Source organism: Trematomus bernacchii, unplaced genomic scaffold (genome assembly GCF_902827165.1).
Source record: "Trematomus bernacchii unplaced genomic scaffold, fTreBer1.1, whole genome shotgun sequence".
Taxonomy (NCBI): domain Eukaryota; kingdom Metazoa; phylum Chordata; class Actinopteri; order Perciformes; family Nototheniidae; genus Trematomus; species Trematomus bernacchii.
In genome coordinates this window covers 1,624,061-1,646,107 of record NW_022987998.1, presented here as the reverse complement: position 1 = coordinate 1,646,107, position 22,047 = coordinate 1,624,061, and the positions used below count along the sequence as shown (strand labels likewise).

Here is a 22,047-nt window from a genome sequence, read left to right as displayed (position 1 = left end):
AACATGGGGTGAACGATGAAAACGTGGCAGTTTGAAGCTAACTTCAGCAGCAGACAGGCAGAGAGTCCGCTGAGTGTGTGAGTGACAGCTCTTTAGCCCGGCTGCATCCAGCACTCCCTCTCCTGACCTCTAAATCAGAACCAGGTGATGACGGAAATAGAAAATAGAATATATCCACTGGGGAGAGATCAAAGAGCGAGTGTGTGCGGGAGAGGAAGGACGGGGGGGGTAACATGTAGATCTGCTCCTCGTCGACAGGATGGTATGACAAGTAGGATTATTGATGAGAGGCAGAACACGGCCCTCTGGGATTTGGAGTTTACATGTCCGGCAGGCCAACGAGACGCATTTACCGAGCTGGGAATTGAACCGTCAACTTTTTCGTGGTGAAGTTGCCTTTAATGGTCAGAACAAGTCCAGGTTCACTCTTTTCCTGCTGCCACTTTTTTTTCTCAGGCTTCCCGCAGCTGCTTGTATTTATGTTATCACAGATTACAGCTGCATTGTTTGAAGTTGACTGACAGCCAGTGATATTTATGCTTATGCGCGAGTGTGTATTTGGATTCCTTTGTTTTTCACGAGGCACACACACACGCAAGCATAAGCACACCGAGATGCACCGGTGTAATCATGCTGCACACATACCCAGCTGTGCACACACACACTAACACACACACTAACACACACACACACACACACACACACACACACACACACACACACACACACACCCACACACCACACACACACACGCCCACACACCCACAGACACTCCCTGTCAGTCGCTGTTGTTCTTGACATTCTGTCGATATCATTGTGTCCAACATCTCAGTGTGTTTGATGCGGCTCTTGACTGGCCGGCGCTCTTTGAGGCACACAGACACTTTGTTCTCAGACCCTGCACACATCTCTCCTCGCTGTGTTTCTCATCGGCCGCTTTCAGACTTCTTTGCTGTCCCTCTGCGATAACCGGCAGGTTTCAGAGAGGCAACAAGGTCCGCTCAGTCTCAAATGCAGACATGTTGATGTTAGTATACAAAAGTGAAGGCGTAGTCATGTAAGATTCACTTATTACACAACACTTTATAATTATACTAAAATCACCCATGAATATTTGTACATTTTGAAAACTCGTGCGTTGGTTTTTGATGAAACGCTATTGTGTTTTACTCATTTGTGACGTACTCTCTACTGAATCGAACAAATGGAGGGCTAGGGTTAGGGTTAGGATTGGGTTATGGGTAACACAGAATACATTTCTCCAAAACATATTCGCTATTAGACCACATATTAATATGCTCTAAAACAGAGAAAAGCAAGACATCTCCATATTTGAGAGGCTAAATTACAAAAGCATTTTCTGACACTTTTGCACAAATAATTTCTTCAATGACAATGTATCCAAAACCCGGGCGATTATTTTTCCATCAATCAACCACTGATTAGTTGACTTATCATCACAGCTTTATTGAACATAGTACACTTATATTGTATTTATTTGTTAAAGTATCTCTTAAATATTTGTATTGTTCTATTTGATATCTCTGTCAGTACTTGGCAATATAACATACTCTTTTCCTAAGTATATCTGTGATGAACTTAAACTGGCTGTTTGTTTCGGCCTGATCTATCAAACAACTTCTTTCCTGTCCGTTGGCTTGAACCTCCAAAGCATGACACGCTGTCTTTGTCTGTTCATGTAAATATACAAGTCTCCATGTCCGTGTGTTTAGAAAGATCAGTCTCAATACATGTCTCATCTGTTTGAATGCAGAGACGTACAGATTGATTTCTTCATCCATCTTTAGTCCAGCAGACCCGGCCTCTCACTCTCACCCCTCTCTCTCAGCTTCCCTCCCCCTTTCCTATCGAATAAACACAGGCATTTTATAGACACTGGCCCTGATGCTGAGATATTGTTTTTTACTCCCTCTGTTATGTATTGATCACCGGCTCGCCTGTTTATCTGCACAGGGTGGACACTTATAGATGAATACATGCACACACGTGAACATACAGGCCTTTCATTTGGACAAGAGAGCATTGTTGCTGCAGAGGAGGAAAGGTGTGTGTGTGTGTGTGTGTGTGTGTGTGTGTGTGTGTGTGTGTGTGTGTGTGTGTGTGTGTGTGTGGTGTGTGTGTGTGTGTGTGTGTGTGTGTGTGTGTGTGTGTGTGTGAGTGTGTGTGTGTGTGTGGAGGGGGGGGGGGGGGCATTGGAACATTGATGTCTGACGACTGATTCCTTGTCATCTTATTATTACCCCTCCACTCTGCATGGGGGCACCGTGTTGTTGTTGCATGTTTTTGTGCATAGTTAAACTACTCAAGCAATGACTCCATCGCTAATTATAGCTTTCCACTTGAGCGGCGACACAGAGACACGGGCTCTTGTGTTAACTTCTCTGGTGTTGTGGTTTTCAAATACATGCATTTACTGTGTAGCCTAGATCTGGACTTTATGTGTTCTACCTGCCGTAGTACACTGGTAAAAATGTGATTTTTCACATTCGCAGTTGTACAGATAATGTGAAAAACATATCACTTCTGGTTAAGTTGCTTTTTTGTTATTCTATTCATGCACAACAAAACTGATTCCCTCATTTGAAAAAAAAATCCTGAAGGAAATGTACTTTTAAATCATTGTTATTGTTGTTGGCGCTGGGTATTTTATACATTCCAATTTAAATATTATAGAATATTTCAATAGAGTGGTAAAATGAAAGATGAAAGCTGATAATAAAGTAGTTATTGAAGTCCAAAGGCAATTTTGTCATTTCCTTTTCCTGCTTCTTTATACTTATTTGATCAGAATAAGAAATCCTGTATCCGTCCCACTGCAGGGAAACTCACATTGTTACAGCAAATGGGAAAACACATATAAAAAGTCAAATAAAGTTCCAAAGATTTGTATACCCCTACACCCTTTTGCCCCCTGACACAATGAGGACACTTCTTCTCATCCCTCTTTTCTCTTATTTACTTTTTTCACATATAAATCTCTTTTTGTGCCATAAATCAGTCTGGCACACAATGTAAAACACGTTATAGATGCCAGTAGTAGCTGCCAGTCTTGGTGGTCGGCTGTTTGTTTGTGGTAATTACACTAATGTCTACAAATGAAGGTGATAATGATGTATTGATGTTACAATGCTACACCTTGTACATTTACCAATCACAGGTTTGCTGTAGTTATTGCAATTCGATATAGAACCACCGTCCTAACCAAGGAACATTTTGAAGATCCCTCTCTTTTCTGGGTGGAGCAGTGGCTGAATACATGGTTGGGTACGAGCGCCGATCGAGTCCTGGCTCGGTTGTCCGCTCTGTCCAGAAGGCAACTCCGCAGGACGTTAGCCGGCTCAGCATTCTGGGATAGCTGCCCAGGGGTCCCGGATGACCTCAAGAGTTAAAAGCAAACAGCGGGAGAGATAGACGAAGGCATGGAGGAAGCATGGAAACTGACAGAGAGACAGAGAAAGGAGGGTTGGAGGTATGCGGAGGAAGCCAGACAGGGGGGAAGGAGATGGGAGAGAGATGGGGGGTGGGAGGTTTTTGAGAAAGATAGAGAAACTGGAGTAAGGTACGACAGGACAGTATGTGTTGTGGCTCATGACCATTCATTCATAAAGCATACAATGATATTTTGGTGCGAATTCTGTCGCAAGAGTTTGTGTTTGTCCTTTTCCTGTTTCAACATCGTAACGCCCACATGCACAAAGTGAGATCAGTAAATAAATGGTATTCCAAGAACTTGAGCAAACCCTAAACTAAGGGCCAATCCAACACATTTGGGAATGAACTAGCAGTGTATGCTATATTTACATGTCTGACATTGTGGGAAAGAGTGTTCATAATATTTACAATATAGGCAAAAGGCTTCCCATCTATTAATGGCAGTAATTCTTTAAATATTGGCATGACGACTTCCTGGAAGACATTCATGTTGCACATCTAAAAAGTTTTAGAGGTATTTGTGTAACGAATAAAAAAGAACACTTGAGAGATGAGTCTAAACACTTTCACTTCTACACATACTAGACTTTTTCTTCAGACATCGATAAGGCATATATGGAATGGGGTGTCTGTTGGACCATTCCTGTTGAAGTATTATGGTAACTTTACTTAATAGTAACATTCCGTTTGCCTAAGAATGTCTTGTCCAGCGATTGCTCCAACCTTTCGTTTCACTTCTAGTTCCAAAAAACCCAAGATGGGCATCGCCAAAACCCCAGACTCGAGGCTTCAATGGGTGACATCACAATCACAACCTCCAATTCTCGTAAACACCTCATGTTGAGCCATAGCTCGAACTTCTAGTGTCACTTTTCTTTTCAAACAGCCAAGATGGCGTCTGCCATAATCCCAATCTCTAGAATTCAATTGATGTCGTCTCAATGACCAAGTCCACTTGTTGTATATGGTCCATAGGGCTTACCCATGGAGAGAATGAATGAATGAGAGGTTTACAAGACAAACTGAAAAGTCAGTGTGTGTGTGTGTGTGTGTGTGTGTGTGTGTGTGTGTGTGTGTGTGTGTGTGTGTGTGTGTGTGTGTGTGTGTGTGTGTGTGTGTGTGTGTGTGTGTGTGTGTGTGTGTGTGTGTGTGTGTGTGTGTGTGTGTGTGTGTGTGTAAGAGTTGAGAACGTCATCCCTTAGATGGCCCTGGTGAGCGACATGTCAGATCTGTCATTTCCCCTCATTGGCTGCCCCACCCGCTTTCCCACAGTCGTCTTCTCCTTGGCCCGATAATGACGCTTAAGAAGGTAATGGTGTAAATGAAAGCTGCCCCCCCCCCCACCCCCCTTTTTCTGCATGTCTCTCTACCTCTCTCTCTCTGGGGAACAAAGAGGCCTTATTATACCTCGCTGTCAGCGTCGCTCTGTGTCTCACCACTGTACAATCACTGTTTTCAGCAGCACTATCAGCATGGGGTAAATGGAGAGAGAGGGTGAGAGAGCGGGCGAGACAGGTAGACAGAGAATGGGATCGTCTATCTCCAGTGGCAGTATTCAACACTAGTTATCCAGAAGTGCTTTTTTAGTTTGAAGCGCATTTGTAGCAAATATCTTTTATGCAGACTTTTCTTTTTTCTTTTTTTCTAACAGCTCGAACAGGCAGTGTAATTTATTTGCGTTCACACGACACACACAGGAACACACGCAGGAACACACACACTCCTTAAGTCGAGAGATATCTTCTTATTGGGGAATCTTTCAATAAATCAATGTGACTTTAAACACAATTCCCAGGCGACGCGGCTGACCTGATAAGAAGTGAACTAATCTCTTTTGAGGCTGCCGGGAGAGCTTTGAACCAAATCTACTGTGCATCTATCACCAAGGTTATTTGTCAATGGCTGCTAATCCCAGGTAAATTTCCCTGGTTTTATATCAGGGGTTCTCATGTCTGAAGTTTCTCGGCCTTGGGAAAATAAGAGAGCAGGCTTACAGAAAGTCGGGGAACAAAAGAAATGTTATGGATTTCAGCAGCAAAACAATGGTTCAGGCAGGGAGGGGGGAGGCAGAGAGGTTCAGAGACGGAAGACGGCTATTATTCGCTCTCTATGCATCAAAATTAGAAGTTGCATTTATCTTTGTAAAATCGTTCTTTTGTATCCAATTTTGTAAAACATAAAACTATTGAAGAAAAGTTTGATTATTTTTCTCTTTTTTGCATATTTCTGTGCAAAAATTATATTCTTTTTTTTACTGACCACAGCATTTTTGGGAATGTTAGTCTCTACCAAATTTAACATTTACAGAAAATGTTATTTTCCGTTAATTTAAAATAAAAATACTTTCTTTCCCCTTAAATTCTTTCAATGGAGGAGCAATGTGTAAAACTCTTTTTTTTTTAAGTATTGACATATAAAATAAAAATGGAGCATTAAAAAAAAAAGAATATAATTATGGATCACCCAATGGTTTTGTGGAAAAGCTGAGTATTTCCTGTACACTTACAAAATCTGTGGGAACATTTTGGCAAGTGGTTGCAGTGCCAAACACCTTCCTTTACTACATGTTCACAATGTTTTAACATCATCTGTCATGTCTGCACCGCCCAAGGTCAAAGCGGAGATCTTTGTTCACATCTGAGTCATTTATGAGCTCCCAATTAACAGAGCAAACAAACTAATGATTGTGACAGACGCCTGGTCCTTTCATTTTAGAAATAACGCTCCGCCTTCACCTTTTACAGGCGGCATCGCCCCACCACGCGCTCTGTGTGGAGGTAAATTATTGATCGGACACATTACCCAAAGTGGGAAGTTTCTGTCTTTGCCATTTCTTGCGCTGTGCAAGTAAAGAAACCTTTCTTTCATTTCCTTTTTTTTCATATTCATCCCCCCTTTTTGTTCCTTTTCTTTCTTTTTCGCCCCCCCCCTTCTCCATGTGTGCAGAAGATCATGGAAAATCTTTTTGCCATATCTGTCATCTGTCACGCTCTCTGATGAACAGTTTTGATCTCCAGCTCGTCTGTTTACGGCCGTTGTCAAGCGAAAAGAATCGTAGCCGTAAGTGCTTACACCAGCGCGTAAATAGTTTGACGTGTGGCTCCGTAACAAAGTTGCAGGAGTAAATAAGGAACCAAACAACCGCGCTGCGTTGCAATTAAGTCCTACGTCTGCATTATGAAATGTTTGGAACAGCATGATTTCTGCTCACATTTCCCCAGGTCTTGGTATCAAAAGTGTGTGTTCCTTTGTTCCAGAGAGGGATCAAAGGGTAAGCACGGAGCATTATGGATAGCACTCGGCTACACACACACTGTGGGACAGGGGAACGTGGAATATAATGTGAAAGTGCTCAATTCTTCCATCGTGAGGTCATGGTGTTAGGTCACAGTGAGAGGATTAACACACTTTCACAGCTGAATGGAAACAGGCTTACAGTATTACAATTAAAATATATACAGCCGTAAAACATCCCTTTTTCATTTACCTGTAGTACCATAGTAGCATTAGTTTGATATTTACTCCCTTATTTGACATTTGTGACATGTTTGGACACTTTTTGATCTTCTCTGTGAGACATTTGGAACATTTGGCTGCCTTACATAAGTTAGCAATGACTGTATGACTATTAGAATACATAAAACATAACAATCTACTAATAACAAGGAGAAAGATCCACTTTGTTTCCAGTGGAACGTTTTCAAAATGAGTCCCATAAAAGAGATTGTAATCTCACAGAGGCCTTTTGTGGTTAAATAAAGTTAGGTTTAATTAGGAATGCACTATTGTGAATTTGTGTATTGCGTATTTTGCATTGTTTCTGGTAATATGAAATTATTAGGAAAGCACAGTCAATACGCACTTGAAAGGAACTTTAAACAGAGAAAGATTGTTGCCTATTAATACAAAGTTAAACTGACATTTTAGAAAATTAAATATGTACCATAGCTACAGGAAAAGGGATCCAGAAAGAGTGATCTTTACAATGAATTGTATTTGTTCCTTTCTTTCTTTTTTGTAATACATTTTTCTAATTCTGAGGTAAAACAATCACAAATGTTCGTGTCATTGTAATAATAGCATAAGAAACCACTTTGAAAGCTTAGATATATTGCATTTTTGATACATTTGAATGACTCACAGTTGATTTAACCCTGCTTTAGATTTCCCACAATTTGGGACATTTTGGAATGAAATCACTTTGATCTATTGATCAAATGTCCCCCGATACGACTGCAGTAGCTGTTCAATGTTGACGCCTTAAAACCCCAGAAAAGTGGACTTAATATAAAAATAACAATATACAGTAATATAGCCTCAATAAACCCGTACAAAGTAAGCGTTATTTTTTATTCGGACAGCTCAGAGACACATCAGCTTTACTGAGAAGGACAGACATCAGGAAAGGACAGAGTGAGACACTCAGAGGAGAAATGGAGAAAGAGCGAGGGATTGGGGAGAAGGCGAAGACGAGGAGGAAGTGGAGGGGTGTGGGGGGGGGGGGGCTGATCTTGGAAAGGTTTAGTATATCATAATTATCCCGTTAAGTAACGGCGGAGCGGCCTCCCCGGGGGAATTCGTCTTAAATGGAAGATTTGCAAGGAGAACGGGTCAGAGAAAAAAAGGGCTTCCAGTCGGCAGGAAATCCTGTTTACATTTACATAATCATATCAACACTCACTCCTTCTTCTTCTTCCTCATCTCTTTCTTTTGGGGGCCTTTTAAAAAAAAACAGGGGAATGAGACAAACGAGGGAGGGCTTAAGGCTGCTGCTTGTCGACGTTTGTTGTTTTATTTCCTTCAAAGTGCTGCCAGCGTTGGAGAGATTGCCAAGTTTTTTAAAATCTCTTGCCAGCACCTCCAACCTCCTCTCAACATCTCTCCTTCCACCTCGTAATGTTCTCTTTAAGCAAACCTTTTGGCCTCTTTCCCTCGTTTGCCATGTTGGGGGAGAAAAGAAAAGATTCAAGAGAAGAAGAAGAAGAAGAAGAAGGAAAAAAAAGCATAAATAAGGGATGGCGTGCCCGGCTGTGTGAGTCTTAATTGAGATCTGCTAAGAGCACGCAGCAGATGTTTGTAGCGGCAACTGTTGAATCATCAGAGACCGCTGAGAGCCTGTGAAACCACGTTAAAAAGAAGCCAGGTGCTCTACTTTTTTTCATTTCTCACTGCCTCTGCCTCTTTTCTCGCTCTTTAAATCATGGAAACACTGAAGTGGAGATGTGCATGAGGAGGGAAAAACTAAAAGAAATGAGAAACAAATATATGGGTCAGCATTGGAGAAGAGAAGGACAGCTCGACGTCATCAAACTGTGGAATCTCTATAACTACCCATTTATTTATTTTGAATGTATTCCAATCATCCCAAATTAACAAATATTTGAATGATATAATATTGCAAGATGTACTTATTCGGTTATCTGCGAGGCAAAGCCATTCTACACAAAAAATGTTGTGGGATTGACTATTTCTGTAGTTTTAGGAGCACTGACTATTATTTATTTATTTTCAAATTAATTTGGTTAGGTTTGAAGAATTAAGTGATTTTGGACTACGAAGGGGTCAACATTTTCCCAAAACTGTATTCAGTTCCCCGTAATGTTGAATTAAAGTCCTCAAAGTGACTTAAACACCAACCGGTTTCCCTCTGCTAGAAATCACCTGTCCCCAAGTAACACTTCATCTGAGGCAATGCAATTAAACTACACCGTATTTACAAAATAAGCCCAGTGCGATCATGAAATAAAGTAGAATAAAATCCCTGAACTAGATTTTGACACGTTTGGGGTGCAAAGCCATTTATACAAATGTACAGTAAATGTAATTAAGTACAAACATTTGATCGACAGTTAACCTGGGAATTTAGGGACCACACTGAACTAGAATAAGAACACTCAGTGACTTGTTTAGAAAATTAGTTTTAATATATTATTATATATGAATTATTCACCACGAGAATGCTGGGAAACAACAGGTTCTCTGTTATTATAAAGGAAAATGATGATAGCTGAGGCTACTCCTGTCTATCTTCATAACGCCCCTCTATAAAGACTTGGTTTATTTTCATCTCTGTATTGTTTCCTAACTTGTTGGACGTTTCACTAATGCTACAGTTAAAAAGTTGACCTTCCACTGAAGCCACTGACTGGTGAGACTCACCAGTATCCCCATTTAATGAAAGGCCTAATATTTTGGCTTCATTATTTCAGGTTGGGATTTATGATCACTGTCTGCCTTTATGAGTGGCTATACACTTTAGGAGGGCAACACACTTACCGCTGCCCTATATATGCACATTGCCCTATATAATATCGCCCTATTTGCTTCCGTCTCGTCCTCCTGTCTCTGCCGTACTATACATCCTCCATACTGTGTCATCACACTCCTTTTGTCTTTCCTCTTCTTCTTCCTCTTCTTCTTCTGTCCCAGTAAAATGAACGGGTTTGGGGATACATTTCAATGGCCTATTAACAGGCTCCTTCTTCCTTCCCATGTCCCATCTGGCTTCATGCCACACTGAATTAGTAACCAGATATGTCACCAGCACGGTGCTGGTGCGGATAACACCACACGCTTCTGGGAGGGCCGTGGCTCGCAGATTAGCGCCTAAAATGAATACAATTGACTCGCAGGAAGGCCGTCTTCTCTCTTGTGTTTTGTAGTTTACTGGTGATGCACTACCAACGAGAAGTTTGCAAGAGCCGGGAAAGGAAAGACTTCATAAGTGTGTGTTTATGTTAAGAGAAGAAGGTCCTGATATTAGTACATCATATTGGTTTGCTGCCCAATGTTTAATCCTGATGCTTCACAAAATCATATTTGGGTAAAAACTTTCTTAAACTTGTCAATAACTTAGAAAAAAGCCTTATTGTTCGATTAAATCATAATCATTTAGGGTTTTAACGTCAAAACCAAACCCTAACCCTATCAGTCGAGAAGTTCACAAAGGCAGATAATGGAAATACTTCAAGAGTGTGTGTTTGTGTTAGGACAAGAAGGTCTAGACATTGCTACCACATAGTGATTTAGTACCCAATGTATAATCCTACTGTTTTACATATTTAAATGCAGGTTAAAACGATGTAAAAGGTGTCCAAAACTTAGAAGAAAAAGGTTTATTGTTGGATTAAATACTAGACATTTCATGGTTTTTACTTCAAAATCGACAAGAAATGTGCGAGGACTTCTATACTACATATTTATTTACTACCCAATGTATAACCCTGCTGTTCTTATAGTTATAATAGTAACAATAGAAGATAATTGTTGGTATTTCTTCAAACACAGCTGTTCAGTTAGTATACACCACAGAGACTTCAAATTTGAAATACGAATCGCAGCAAACACACAAAGAGGTCCTGTACTGTATATTGAATTGAATTGAATTGAATCCCATAAAGACAGTCTGTAAAGTGAGATTTGAAAGAAAGCTGGAGCTATCTTTGCTGTTAAGGCAGATTTTAGGACATTCACACACACATTACAGCTGAGGGCACCAATACAAACATCCAGTGTCCTGGGTTAGCTTTCGTCCATATCTCAGTGAATAAGGGGGATGTTATAGTTCATGTTAACAAAGCATATTTTTGTGTGGATGAGATGACCTCAACTATTCCCTGAACAAAAGCATATTTTTCAGAAAAGTACGAACAACATTGGAACTCTAGAGCTTAAATCCTTGATTTCCCTGTGAGAACATGAAGACAACACTGAGTTATAAAGAGACAACAAATAAGGAAAGATGAAGAAAAAGTTCTCCAAAATACCAGCCTTCATTTGACTGTGATAGAACCGGGGCACATGGGTAATCTGGCACTTTAATGATTTCTTTCCCTCTTTCTCTCTTTTACATTAGACTACAGCCTTTTTCAAAGCACAGTGTGTCACAAGCATTTAAGACGTGGCCTTTTTCCCCCTGCACATTCCAACGCCATTATGTTACATTGTTGCCGAATAAAAGGCTGTATTATGTTCCAGCCCCCCCAGTAAAAGGGCAGAAGTGGACCCAGTTTTTATCTGCTGAACGAATCAATCAGGATTATGTCAGCTGAAAAGAATCACAGACAGCCGTCGCCAGGCACTGTGTCTCTCTCTCTGTGTGTGTGTGTGTGTGTGTGTGTGGTGTGTGTGTGTGTGTGTGTGTGTGTGTGTGTGTGTGTGTGTGTGTGTGTGTGTGTGTGTGTGTGTGTGTGTGTGTGTGTGTGGTGTGTGTGTGTGTGTGTGTGTGTGTGTGTGTGTGTGTGTGTGTGTGTGTGTGTGTGTGTGTGTGTGTGTGTGTGTGTGTGTGTGTATCCCCTTCTCTGTGTGGAAACGGATGGGAAATGTGCATGGAAAGGAAAGCACTTGTTGGTTATGAACATGCCCGGCTTGGTGACAAAGATGTCATTCGGGGTCTAAAAAGCAAGAGGATTTTTTTTCTATTTATGTATTTATCCACCTCCCCCCACCCCCCCCTCAACCCAAGCCTTTCTCCTCCTCAGTGGGAGGATTGGAAGGGCACTAATTATCATTTCAGCAGAAATGATTAGGAGATCAAACAGGGATCGAATGCCATTTCCTTCCATTAATGCAGGGGGTTTAGAGTGCCTGTCATGGCTTGGCTTGTCCTACGGCCTGTGGAGGGAAAAAAATATAACAGGGGAGAAGAGAAAGAAGGGAAGAATGGATGATGGAGAAGAGGCTTAAGAGGAAGGGAGTGAGGGAGGGACAGGATGGGACAGGGGTTTGGCAACAGAGAGGCAGAAGAGTTATTCAGTTAAAAGGCCAATGGGTTTTGTGAGCGTAAGGCCATCATTTGAAAAGGGGGATGATAATTAGAAGTACTATTTTTCTTGTGTGGAAATCTGTGCTGAAACAGAGAAAGTCATGGAGGGACACTGGCAGATATTGGCAGCGTGGCAGTTTAAGCGCTAAAGCAGAAGCTTGGTCCCTTCTCAAAACCCTAGACACAACTTTCAGATGCTAGCATTCAAGCTAACACGCTAATGGACAAGATACAGCGATCAAGATCACAAAGACCAAGAATCAAACATTGTGGAGGGTAACTCGATTAGAAAGATTAGCCTGACGGTGCTAGGCCCTGGATTGGTCAAACAATTTTACCCTTGGGCTAACCCTAATCCTAACTCGAACCCTAAACCTAACCCTAACCCTCAAACTAAACCAACATGGCAACTCATTTGGAACGTTTTTTTGTTATATTCCTAAAATAGTTCAACCCATTTTGGGGTAGAATTAAGCCATGCAATCGCTGTGTCTGTCTTCATTTTAGAAACCGACGACGGTTAGTTCAGAAGTTTTTTCAGGAATATCGAGAGTCAGCAAGTAGCGCTGGATGTTTATTCCCAGACAGCTAATAAAGTAAGATGCCTCATCCAGTTTGTACTCTCATGCTTTCTCTCATGTCATAATCGGGGTTGTTTTTTTCTAATATAAATGAAGCGCCCCAAGAAGACAGTCTACAACAGGTTCTAGAATTCATCAAATAAAAGAGGTGCCCTTTTAAACCGAGGCCACTAAAACATGAATGTGATCTAATATATTTTCAGTCTTTTTGATGGTATATCTCCTAAATCAACATCCTGTGATACTTCCTTGATCGTATCCCCCTGTTAGGATTCAACTTAGAATTTTAGAGCCAAATGCAAAAAAGGCAGAACATAAACAGGCGAGGCTGTATCTGGCAGCTAACAAAGTTCGATGTTTCCATTAAAAGATCAAAGAGACTGGAGGTGGATATCTGGAAGATTAGCGGGGGAACAGCGAAGCGAAGGGGCAGATGGAAGCGTGCGGATGAGGTTGTGATTGTTTCAGCACGTCAGATGAGAGAAATGTCAAAGAGAATGTGAGAGATGACCTCTGTGTTCATCGCCCATTAATGACCCTGCAGCTCCCAGCTTCATTTTCCCTCTCATCAAAAACATTAAAAAAAAACATTTCCTCCTGTCTCCAATAGTCATTTCCCCCCGCATTGTATTTATGTATTGAAAAAAAAGGTAATAGATCAAGCACATTCCATTATTCTCTTATAAGATCATTAGCAAATATAATTAGATATGAAAGAAAGTAATTTGGAGAGGAGAGGGGAGAAAAGCGCTATCAGGCAGAGAAGACAGATTGTAGCATCAGAGTGTTTGGGCTTAAATTGCTCAGCGGAGGTATTATCAAGCCGGCAATCTTTTAGCCTCAGAAATAGTTTTGGAGACAGAGAGCGAAAGATAGAAAAGAGGCCACTAACATTCACTTCATTGTGTTCCCCCCCGACTGCAATCATTCTCTTTTACATTTCCTCTGAATCCTTCCATCCTGTCATACGCATCACCTCGTTCTCGACCCCGAGAGTTTGCAGGAAAACAAAAAGCGAGTTTATAAAAAGACAGACGCGAGAAAAAAAAACACATTATCACAGACAACAGAAAACAGGTAACCTTCTTTACCCACCTCTTCGCACATATTGATTCGGCTTTTGTATTATTTTCGCGACTTTAAAAAACAGAAATAACACAGAAGTTGCGCGCTGCCTTGAAGTTGCTTCGCGAGGAACCTTGCCACGTCTCGTCTCTTCTCCCGCTCACTCTCCACCTGCAGTTCTTTGTCACTCTTTGTTGCACCTTAACACCACACTATGTTTGTCTAATAGGGATCTGAGCGGAAAGCAGACAGAGAGCACAACAATCCTGCTGCGTTCCATCACAAATTTGCTTTTTTTTTTTTTTTAACTCTCACCCCTTCTTCTTCTTTAGTAGTGCTTTGAGAGATTGGGTGCAGGGGAGGGGTGGATGTGGATTTTTCTAGTCTTTTGTGCGAATCACAGGGAATGGTAACTATAAACATCCTGTATTCATTAAAACCATCTAAAAATAAAAAATTTGGAGAAGGGGGGAAGGGAGGGAGGGTGGTGGTGCTCACTTCCTTCTTCGCCGCTCCTCCTCGGTGTATACAAGCGGGCCGTGTTATGCCTGGTGCCGCTCATATTTACATATTTATAAATACTGGGCTGTACAATGAGACGGGGCTGTGCCAAGAACAACACTTTCTGCTAGTGGAGGGCCCGGATGCCTGGGAGAGGGAACAAAGGAACCCCAGCCACCTTCAGCGGCTCACTCAGGGTTCACACAGATCTGCACACTCACTGCTGAAGTCCATATGTAGAGAGGATGACACGATGCACGGCTACCAGGCGGCCTGTGATGCCTGGGGGCTCTTGTCTTTTTACATTAGAGCGAAATACAGTGCGGTATCAAGTGACATTTGATAGATATCTGACAACGGAATTGGAGGATTCCAGTGAAATCCTCTTTAATCGTGATTCTAGTATTAGGAGCATGGGTTATTATACAGCACCAGTGGGGGGTCTGTGTCCTGCTTAAGGATACTTTGACAGTGCCTAAGGGGAAAACTGGTACCTTTCTGAAGTACCAGTCCACAGTCCGTACTTGCTTGCAACTAGGGCGAGAAATCTCAGATTCTTTCTTCTTTTAAACTGGAGAAATAAGAACAGGTTATATGTGTGAACTGACCATTTCCAACACCCTATAATGCCATTTCAACAGCGTGAACTGAAGTTGATCCCAAAATGTCAGCTCAGGGTTGCGCCACTTTAAAATACCTATCGACCTTCAAAAATCTATATTAGCTAAACCCTCATGCTCATCAAAAATTGAAATAACTAGAAAGGGCACTCGGAGTGCGATCAAGGCCGTCTCCATAAGTGAAAAATAAAGTGCGTATGGGCACCGTGATTCGGATCTGCTCCAAAAATGATACGGGTGCTTCTTGGACCATGAATAAATCAGGCCAGTAACTTTTGTGTCATCATGATAACAGACAAACTTAAAACATAATCTTATTGGCTTAGATTATACATAGACAGAAGCACAAGTTAGGGGTTAGGGTTAGCTAAAAATTGCATTTGCTATAATATCCCAAAAATGCCTTACAACACCATACTAGTCTCATGAATCATAGAGTATTTCACTGCAGAATACCAGCTTTACTTCATCTGCGTTTGTTGTCTGATGCTTTCACAGACTGCTTTTAATGTCAGGTGATGCCTACGAGAACACACACTTACTCTCACACACACACACACACACACACACACACACACACACACACACACACACACACACACACACACACACACACACACACACACACACACACACACTTACACTTACTCACACACACACCCAGTATCCCAAGGCGGTCCAAACACATGCTCAGAGTGCAGTGGTATGCCATTGTTCCATCCTCCTACCCATTTATCCATTCTGTTAAGCATGACACATGTATTAACAGTGGATGGATCCTGGAGCTGTGCGTCCTCACACCATATGTTCCCAGGTCCTATCCCCTCCAATAAGCACCCGTCTCAAACTGCTATATCGCAACCAACCACAAGAGGGCAAACTTACTCTGTCACATATGGGCATGCACTTTAGATGTAATGTTGGCTTTAATAGGAGAAAATCATAGTTAGATCATTCAAATTGAGGTATATTTTTGTCAATATCAAACTGCCATTTCGTACGCGCATGTAGCACGCTTAGCATATTTGAAGTAAACACATAGATAAGACTCGCATTCATGTGATAAATGAATGCCAGGCAGGTTTCCTGTGTCTGCGAGGTGCATCTGCCGCCTGCCCGAATGGGAAATTAAAAACTGTGAGGGGAAGTTATGCTAAATCTATAAAGTTGGCCAGGAAATCTCTCCCCCTTCGCAGTGGCAGTTGTTTGGGGAGAAGGAGCACCGTGCTTAAATAATAACATTCCAGGTGGCTTAGTTAATGAACAGTGAAAATCAAATATGGGGCCTAATCTGGAGCTCGTTACGGGAAGTTTCTTTACAGGGAAGTCAAAGGCAGGAAGTGCCCTTGGGGAGAGAGAGATACTTTTGAAGCTTCAAAACAAGAAAACTTTATTTTGGGTTAATTTGGTATTGTGGCTTTTATACACACAAAGAAAATGTCCTATTAGATGTTAGGGACAAGAATAAATAAATGAGGTTTAATAGTGGCTTGCTGCTCTCAAGTTTTACAGTTAGAGAGTTCAGGCCTATATTTTATTTTAATTATGACTTCTAATACAGACATTTTAAAAGTGCATCTCCCTCAATAGAGAAATACATGTCTGAGTATATGTAGAGGTATGCTTAGCTGTGGCATCGACGTCTTATTTACTGCCTTAGCTTGCCATCTTGTGGTGAAAGTTGGTCATGAAAACATATCCTTAGGAATTCTAATGTGTGCTACTTGGATATAAAAGAAACAAACCTCCATGTACATACTGTACTCTCACAGCTAGTCATGTTAATGGTGCTTGGTATGATCTAGGTTACTATACACGTGCATTAGGAATACGACTTGAACTTAAGTTTAATCAAAATCTCTACCAATAACATTTCAATAAATACAGCCATTTGTAATTATCCTTAAGTGTAATTGGAAGTATCTGAAGCGGAGCATTAAAAGCAGAAACCATATGAGACAAACAGAGTAAATGTTGGTTGCAGCGATGTTGCGGTTGTTCCCTCCACGCACCGACAGCCCGAGAGTTATTACCCGGCGCTGAATCTAAGAGATGTTTTATCATGTTATAGCTCTTTATTTTCCCTCTGTTACGGCGCCACTTCCTTTCATTTTCATATCCATTTCCGTCCTCGCGCAAGCACAGCTCAAATAAACCTGTGTTTTAATTTGGTTTTGTCAGATTCATAACGCCACTTTAAAAGAACATGACATGCAAATGTGTTCGCTGGTGTTTTATTGCAAAATAATTTTCGAAAGAAGTTGCTGAGGGAATGAAAGTGTAGAAAAAGACATGGGGGGTGGGGGCAAGCTGTATTATTTAGTGGCCGCTGCGGTGGGACCTAATTACAGTTATGCATTTCTTACTGTCTCACCGAGTCTTAAAAACTTTTTTTATTAGATTTACTCACTTCGTTCTCACCCACTGTCACACTTCCTGTCACACTTATTGAGCCAAGCAACTTGATTGTAACAAGTAGGAAAGTACTCCAGTTGTCGTAACCGTAATGTGTTAGTGTCTCGTATCATTTTAGAAATGATTATTTCACTGAGCACACCATCACAATATCAATGTACGCTGCTGTGTACAGAAGATGCAGAAATACAATTAGAAAGAACTGATGGTAGATTTCTGCAGTAGAAGATCTGCTGAGCTTGCTTTTTGAAGGAGCAGCCTTGTACCTTTCTAATAGTTTCGTAGGTAAGATAATAACAGGAGCACCCTACAATGCGATCCAGTTCAATAGATCTGCATTAAGATGGTAATACTGATTGTCTCAGAGATGTGAATTAAACTGGATATAGATGTAATCCGTGTAGTTGTTGTACCTGAATGTATTTCATTTTGAAGTGTTCCTGTTTTATTGTTAAAATAGAAACAGTATCATCAGTATACGCATTTACGGCATAACGGATCCAATGATTTAAACGTGGCACTGTGAGCGGGAGGTTTTTCTGTTGCTGGTCCTGGTGTTTTACATTGTTAATCACAACTAATATAATGCATAATCTGAATTTGATTTTAAAGGGTCGGTTCACTCAAAAATTAACAATGTTTGGCTTATATCTAGCCATGCTGATACTTTTGGTTTCATTTGTCCAGGATTGGAGATACCCTTTTTTGGTAACTAAAGTCACAACCCAGTCTCACGGCATTTCGTGTTATAGTCATGAAAATTAATTGAATCTATTGATTCGTGTTCACCAACACAATTCTTGCATTTTTTTCGTGTCACACAGAATGATTTTAAAAGCAATGTATTTCTATTGGTAGTATGTTTCGTGCCTGCACCACGTCTTTTTGTCCGGTCGGGTCTTGGAAGACCAGAAGCTGTGTGGTTCATAAAAACATGTTCTTACTCAATACCTTACCCTAAGCCTAACCCTATCCCTTTTATTTTAAATTGTATAATGTCTGAGTTTTTTTGCCGTCAGTGAGGAAAAGAAATGGCTCAGAGCCTCAGAATACTGAAATCTGTATTTTATGTCATCTTTTTTTCCTTCTAATTTGTTATTATTTGGTGCAGGCACGAAACATACTACCAATATAAATACATTGCTTCTAAAATCTTTCTGTGTCAGAATACTTAAATCTGTATTTTTTTTAATCTCTTCAAATTTGTTATTATTTACATTGCTTTTAAAATCGTTCTGTGTGACACGAAAAAAATGCGAAAATCGTGTTGGTGAACACGACTCAATAGATTAATTTCGTGACTATAACACGAAATGCCTTGAGACTGTGTTGAAAGTCAATATGCCAATACAATGGAGGTGAATTTCTATTATATTAAAAACTCTATTTACATTTACGTTTTTTTCTCTCCCTGTGTAATTAGGGTTAATCCATGGACTAGTTTTAACTGGGAATACTACTTAACAAAAAAACTGTCCCAACTGTTGCCAGTGTTACATGTTACTTGTGCAGTGCAGTCAGTCAATGGATTATCCAGCATTTATTCACCTCCATTGTATTTGTGTATGGACTAAGAACCTGGACAAATTTGACTAAACCGGTTGTTATGACTAGATATGCATGTAATACTTTTTATTTCTTTGTAATTTTGTCGAAACGACCCTTTAAAGTCTTTAAAATGTAATACATTTTGACAAAATTAGCAATTACCCATGGTGCAAATCTTAATCATACCCATCCATTGGCCCTACTGACCATATGATGCATTGCTGAAGGTGTGTGTGTGTGTGTTTTGGGGGGGTCGGTGTGTTGGGTCCGTGGTGCTAATCTCCCTCTTGTTCTCTCATTGGCTGTAGTGCATCTCTGGGTAGGAGAGGAGGACCAGCTAATGACCCACGACCCCGCGCTGACCCACGACCCCAACCATCTTAACAACGACCTTAACCGCCCTAACAACCATAACCTAGGCGACCCCGAGGGGCTGGACGCCCACGCTGTAAACAAAGACTAACGGCCCCACACCGGAGCAAGGCAGGATGATGAGGAGGATGATGATGAAGGCGATGGTGGTGAGGAGAATGAAGGATAAATTAAGGAGTACACTATAACAAAGACTTTATTTAAGATGAAAAAAAAAACCACATACTACCGTCAGAGTCAAGAGAAGGCGAGAACTATATGAAGGAACAGTTTTCCTTTGGGGACGGATTATTGAGACGCTCGGACACTAAACCAAGTGACGGCACATTCCCTGTTGTGTCTCCTGTGGTCTGAATGCCCCCTTGTCTTTGTTGTCTTTCTCTCTTATACAATGTTTGTTTTTCTTTCTTTTGATGAAACTACCTGTCTGATTAGCACTTCCTGTAACTGGCACCGCAATCTCTTATACATTCCTTGAGCTAGAGACGTTTTCTTTCCTCCAAATTATGACTAAAGTGTAGTGCTTGATCAAATGCTTTCAAAGACTCCTGTCGAATGAAGAAGATTTCACGAGTCCACGGACCACCGTTGTATTATACCTGGAATGTATTCTACTGTAAAATAGAAACTTTACCGGGCTGCTGACGGAGACTGAGCACACTTCCTGTCAGACCAGCCCCCTTCTTGCTCTCCTATCAGCTGGCATTGAGTGACCATTAACGTCCAATGACCATCATTGATTATGGTCATCGACGGACAGGGCACCATATGACAATCTACGATGCAAGAAGTTGACTCTTGATGATGGTGGTGCTAATGATGATTGTGAAGGAGACAGAATATGAAACTGCCCTAAATGTACTTATGATACTATACCCCCCCTCCCCCCCCTCCCCCACACACACCTCCATACCCAGGCCAGTACAGGCCTTCTCTCTGCTATATGCCTCCCTTTTTTGTCTTTTTTCTGTATCACAGCGCCCGTAGACGCTTAATGTACATAGAGAGATATACAGTAGTTAAAAAAAAACAAAGGTTTTAAAGCATTTGTGACATGGATAAAGCAAAAACAGTAGTTTACGCAGCCACGTCCTGAAAAAGGTAGGCGTTCTTCTAGAGTTTGACTGAGAAGAAATTAAAAAAAAATAGATCTTATGAAAAAAAAAAAGGGGGAACACTTTCTTTATCGCCCTCCGGCCCCTTCTCTTCATCTCTCATGTCAACCTCAAGGACTCTAGTGTTGCAGATGTTTCTAAAATACTGCCACCGATCATTGTTGCACAGTGTTACTGACTACTGAAAATGGTTTGATGTATTTACTTTAAGATGAGACTACAAAAAAGAACAAAAAAAAAACTGGAAAAAAAGACATATTGTGTATAGCCTTAGATACAAGTCATCTGTTATTGCTTCTACAAAGCTATGTAGCTGTGCTAGACCGTAGGACGTAGGGTTGATTTCATTTTCATTTTTTTTTATATGTACTGTACATTAATGCCTTCTCCATTTACTGATCAAAAGAAGAAAAAAAAGATGACAATCGTCTCCTGTGCTGCAAAACATATTTGCCCTCCCCCCCCCAACCCCATATATACAGAATCATAATATGCATAGAGGGACTTAATCCTTTCTTTTTCTTTCATTTGTTTCGGTTCTCAGAAGTATGTTGCACTGTGATAGTATTATAAATCCAACCTATACAGTACAAAACTAGCTAACTAACTAAACTGAAGGTGTGTGTTTGTGTGTCCCTTGGCATTGTGAAATGTTTCTACGTCATTTTTTGTGAACCCAGAGAAAAATTCTAATGCGGTATGTACAGTCCAAATATAATACTTTATGATTTTAGTTTGAGCAACCTCTATACTGTATGTGGCTTTGACAAATTGTTACCCCCATTTCTTTTGTATGCAAATTCCCTTTTCCCCTGCAGCGTTTACTGCTTTAACCCTGCGTGTTTTCCAGGGCTCCTATTCCAACTCTGAGGACATGTTGCTGCAGTACAGCCTGTTTTTGTTGTTTTTTTCATTTGAATTTGATTTATGTAGACTACAATTAACCATTCTTTCAATTCCAATATGCCAGGAGAAGAGGGGATTTAAAAACTAAAATAATATGAGTGAGACATACGAGAAGTAATGGGAAATATTACAGGGTGTTAGAAGGGAGGAATTCAGGAAGTGGGGTCTGAGTGAACCAATCAGACGAGTCCTGCTGGAAGCACCGACCAGCGGCTTTGACCTCTGACCCCTATCTCTGTTTTCCGGGGGTGTAAAGATGAGAGATTAATGGCGGGGGTCTCACGTGGGCTCTCTCCTTCTCTGAACCAGCTATAATGAGCATTCCACTCCACATATTATGTACAAAACCTGTCTTGTGAGCTGAACACTCTTTATGTTTCACTGTACCCTCATGGCAGATGCTTTGTTTTGTAACTACTGAACTGTACTTATAGTAAAAATAAAATGTATTCAAACTAAAAAAACAAACAATGGATTCTCACAGACCGACGGCCTGTTTCATGTTTTTCATTTCTTCTTTGTGTGATCAGAAGTGGGTTTTTGGAGAGTAGTCCGTCACTCTCACGTTATTATCTCTCAGTCAATTTGAGGGCGAATCTTCACGGACTGTGATCATGACGCCGAATACACACAACTCAATGACTGTCGGCACGCTTTTTTCTCTGATGAGAAACATATGATCGTGCTTATTAAGGCATCCCATGCAA

General features: G+C 40.9%; 1 protein-coding gene across 3 annotated transcripts in view; it reads left to right on the top strand.

The window, feature by feature from the left end:
- znf536 (zinc finger protein 536) overlaps window positions 1-21,799 on the top strand; it is a 206,071-nt gene extending 184,272 nt beyond the window's left edge. For 2 of the 3 annotated variants that reach the window (XM_034117217.1, XM_034117216.1), the window contains one exon: window positions 19,256-19,483. In XM_034117217.1, coding sequence (XP_033973108.1) covers window positions 19,256-19,410 — 155 coding nt within the window. In that variant the 3' untranslated portion in view covers window positions 19,411-19,483. Of the gene's footprint in view, window positions 1-19,255 lie in introns of all 3 variants that reach the window. The other variant, XM_034117218.1, reaches the window with a different exon arrangement.
- Window positions 21,800-22,047: the final 248 nt, after the last annotated feature.